General features: G+C 37.3%; 1 protein-coding gene across 1 annotated transcript; it reads right to left on the reverse strand.

Moving 5' to 3' along the window:
- Positions 1 to 3,264: 3,264 nt before the first annotated feature.
- On the reverse strand, positions 3,265 to 4,359 carry LOC149217740 (DNA-directed RNA polymerases II, IV and V subunit 12). Its single transcript, XM_089391407.1, has 3 exons — positions 4,211 to 4,359; positions 3,936 to 4,028; positions 3,265 to 3,525 (listed from the first exon to the last, which is right to left on the reverse strand). Exons 1-3 carry the CDS (start codon positions 4,254 to 4,256, stop codon positions 3,503 to 3,505), a joined length of 162 nt encoding a protein of 53 aa, XP_089247533.1. The 5' UTR covers positions 4,257 to 4,359; the 3' UTR covers positions 3,265 to 3,502.
- Between the last annotated feature and the right edge of the window lie 344 nt (positions 4,360 to 4,703).

Here is a 4,703-nt window from a genome sequence, read left to right on the forward strand (position 1 = left end):
GGGCACTCTGGGGAGCCTTCTCCTTCGTCGGGGTGCCGGTGTGGATCCATTAGGCCCTTGCGACAAGTGTTTCTCCAATTTTTAACCTTGTCTCCACACAATTCCCGACAGCCCTTGGAGGAATGATGCCAGTGGCACAGTAGGAGAACACCCACAAATGAACTTGCACATAAAATTGGAGACTTATGCCAAGAAAGGAAAGGGCAGGTTACTAATTTTTGAACCAAGAGCAAAAGAAATTCCCACAAGCCCTTCACTCTACTCTCTTCCGCGCTTTTGGTCTGCTTGATGCCTATGTCACCTCTGCCTTTATCGATTACCACCTATGTCTGCTTCAGATTCAACTCGTGTTGAACGTGTTCCCTGAGAATTCTAGGACGACAAATGGGACAAGACAATACTGCAAGATTAGTGCTACAGCCCAAAACGCTTTAATTCCTGGCTCAAACCTCTCTTCCCAAGGGCGTAATCTCCAGGGATGGAGAAGGAGGAGCCAGGCTTCTTCACACTCTAAATGTTTACCCATCCTCGAAAAACAAATAAATCCCATGCCGAACCAGGTTCTCTCCTCCTTGAATGCTCGAGGTGATCGTTGGTCCTCCCACACGAACTCAATCCCTTCGTCTGGTGCGGGCGATGTTGTTTCGAAGACTTGGTCATTGAAAGGCCCACGTACGAGATTTAATATCCAGATCCCACCGTGTAATGCTGGCCCAACGCCTCCTTCCATATGAGCCTATCGCCATTTAAATTATTCACATCACTTATCATTCATTGCATCCCGCCAACGCTAAATTCCGTACATTTGTTAATTAAACCCTGCTTCTCCATAATGATTCTAATGTTTGCATAGCATATAAACATAAGAGGTATATCACATAAGGATAAGCATTGTCATGTAATGGTTTTCCAACTCCTTTCCCCATTGACTTCTATTTGGCCCTTGATCAGACCACAGGCTAGATTGGCTTGTTGTTCTGCCTCTAAATTCTAGCTCTCAGAACATGCAAGAAGCTTTTGTGCTGAAAAGATTCCAATAAACTCGTGATTCTTTGTAAAAGAAGATTTAGCTTGTTTGTCTTGGAGGGTACCCCTTTTTGCAAGAAATGCTTGGTTATGAGAGAATCCCCATAATGGCAATCCTAGAAATTCCATGATTCTTGGCTAAGATCAGTCAGTATTAGGAGCAGACGATACATTTTTGATTCTTGACTAACATCAATTCTAGGAGTAGTCAGTATTAGGAGCAGACCATACATTTTTGATTCTTGACTAACATCAATTCTAGGAGTAGACCATACATTCTCTGCCATGTTGTTGGATTCTTTACCTACGCCCCACACAGACTTAATTTCTTGTTGTTCAGCGAGATATCAAGGGATCCCTCCCCCACCTGCCACCCCTGTATCAGGTCCATGTAGATTAGGAACAAATGGATGCATTCGAAATTGTAAGGAGTTAGGAAGATGTATCTCAACTTTTTATTTATCTCAGAATAAAACAAACACACTAAATCCAGCTTTAACAATGTTCTACCAAGTTTCCAGGATTTGAGGAACATGGGAGCAAAGAAACATACCAGGGATGAGTGGAAGCACTCCCAAATTAACACACTAAATCCAGATTTAACAATGTTCTACCAAGTTTTTAGGATTGAGGAACACGGGAGCAAAGAAACAGACAAGGGATGAGTGGAAGCACTCCCAAATTTTGGGGAAATTCAATGGGGACAGAGGAACGGCATGTGCCTAGCAAATGGGTTCTTATTTAAAAATATAAAAACAAAATTGATAATGATAAAATCCCAACAATAACAATTCATAAAACAAAGACACAAAATTCAGCTTCACCGCAGCAAAGAGACACACCAGAGATGTCTCCCAAATTTTAAGGAAATTCATAAGAGACACGAGAGATGTCTCCCAAATTTTAAGGAAATTCATTTGGTACGAATTCATTTGGTACGGAGGAAAATGACAATAGACCATGGATATTGGAAATAAAATGAGCATCAAAGAATGAAAAGTGAATAAAATAAATAAAAATGACAGTGAAATATGAATTTTTTTACATTCCTCCTTTTTTATTTTTTCATTTCCTGAGCTTTCATAGGAAAAAAAATGTGGGCTCACCCATAAACACCCCTATAAAAATGACACCCCTATAAAAATGACAGTGAAATAAGACTTTTTTGACAGTTTTTCTTTTTCATTTTTTAAGTTTTATGGGCAAAAAAAATTGGGGTCACCCATAAACGCCCCTTTTGTAGAGTGGCACTTAAAAACACCCCTTTTTGAAGAGGATTTAAAGAGGATTTTTTGACTTTTTTCTTTTCATTTTTTAAGCTTTATAGGGAAAAAAATTTGAGTCACCTATAAACACCCCTTTTATGGAGGGACACTTAAAAACACCCCTTTTTAAAGAAGATGATTAGAAGTCCACACACCCATCACTAAGAAAACATTTTCCCTGGGACTCCCCCAGAATTAAAAAAAATGGATAAACATTTCCCAAATGACTCCATCCCAACAGCGTGAGAAACATGAAGAGCACACCTGCGCAATGGGGGAAAACATCCTCATAGAACACTGACTTTTAATAATATAATTATTAAAGCCAACTACGCTATCTAAAAACTAAATAAAGACACCAGATTCAGTTTTCGCATTATAAAATTATTAAAGCTAACGATGCGTAACAAAATTTCTTGAATGCACATGAACTTTGCGTTATATAATTTTGGAAATTACCTCATGAATTCTCAAAATAACTCATTGATACATCATGCATAAAAAGATTTCCCAATTTAGCTGCTTCAAATGTAGTCGCAAATAATTAAAAATAATATTGTGAAGTCAACACAAAAAGATTACAAAGATCAGAGTATCAACCAAAATTCTCTGTAAGGCTTTCTATTACTACATCACACAACTATTATTTTATCTATCTGCAGTTGTGCTCCTCGAAAAGAACCGTAAACACGATTACATAAAGACATTTAACAAAGGAATTGTCTATAATGTGATTTTTTGGAGATTCCGGTGACGGAATCCGGCGGAAGAAATTGAAGTTAAATCTTGATTTGTTGCAATTAAAATGGTTTTTTAATTGCATATTTGGATTCAGCACCCTCGAAAACCCCTGGGACTCTTTCATTGTGCAGAAACTAGCTATCAAACTTGCGATTCCAATAAATTCCTGACGGATTTCGACCGGAAAAACCCGCCGGAAAAACTTTCAAAAAATCGCGTTATAGACAACTACTTTAACAAACGACCTGCTTTAGATAATATAATAATGTTCTTCAAACCAACTTGTAATATATACAAAATACTAACAGAGACAGGACTATCAACTAAAAGTCTTTTTACAAGTTTCCATATTGTAAAATCATAAGTCCACATTGATACATGCCCAAAAAGTCTACATTCATACATCCCCAAATCGAGAAACGTTTCGGAAGCATGCTCTCGATGATCAGTGTGACATATAGAAAAAGATCTCAGCGAGCTTCATATTGAACAACTGCACAAAAACACAGTTAAGACAGGCCGGTAAGCTTTCTGAGATAGTTGTATTACCATGACACAAGCATTATAGATAAATACTAAATAAAGACCAAAATTAGAGCTCTTCTCGTGATGAATGAGAGAAAAACAATAATCTGTTTCAACAATAAAGGCATTGGGAAGTCATAAGCGCTGCTGAGAAAGAAGAAATGCTCTTCTTTCCATCATTAGCTTTTTCAAACCCGTTTCAAATGAAACAGTCACCATTCACCTTGAATTTCTTTCCATTTAAATTTACATAAACTACAAACTCAAAGAAGAAACCATGCAGAGACACAATGATAATGAAGGCTAGAACACAAGCTCAAAACAACTGCATCAAGCAATCCTGTGAATGCAATTTAGATCAGCAATGAGAAATATTACTTCTTCTAGTACGTTTCTTGTACAGGATACGGTAACCACATTCTCTACATTGAATTACATCACCCGGCTTTAGTGAATTTTCAGCGCCACAGTCTGCAATATCATACAAATGTAAGAAGAATACATAAATGAGATTCTAGAAACAACAAAACAAAATGGATAAAAAAATTATCCTTATATACATATAATGTTTGCAAACAATAAAGCAACAGACATGTTCAACAAACTGCTAGTGGATTTAGAAATCCAACTGGAGGCCAGGAAAGCAAACATACCTCCACAAATATAACTTACAGGCTCGGGCGCTGCATGTCCATCCATGGTACCTTAGAGTCTGCAAAAACAGGAATCAGTAAAGCTACAATTAAAATTTTATAAAGAATGAAAAATAAATGAAGTTGTGACTTCTTAAATGAAGCAAAAACAGAGGAATTATGAAGAACCAAGAAACACCAAAAAGAGAGGATGTATGAACAAAACTGAAGCAGACTTTTTATTTCCAACTAGTAAATGACCGTCCCATTTAAAAATTAAATAAATGAAAGGCAGCAGACACCGATAATGAAAGACCAAAACTTTGATGCTGGACCCACCAGAGAAAGCTATCAACCGGAAACAGTAATGTCAAAGGGCAAAGGCAATTTTAGGTCACAGCTTGCCTAGTATGCCAGATTTGGCCTATGAAGTTAAATTCTTCAGAACTGGATTCACTGTATGATTCTGAATCAGAATCATAATTTATTTGACAAACACATAATTTAGATCATG

This window comes from Pinus tabuliformis, chromosome 1_1 (genome assembly GCF_031772625.1).
Source record: "Pinus tabuliformis cultivar Carrire ecotype Pingquan chromosome 1_1, CPIR1, whole genome shotgun sequence".
NCBI classification, from domain to species: domain Eukaryota; kingdom Viridiplantae; phylum Streptophyta; class Pinopsida; order Pinales; family Pinaceae; genus Pinus; species Pinus tabuliformis.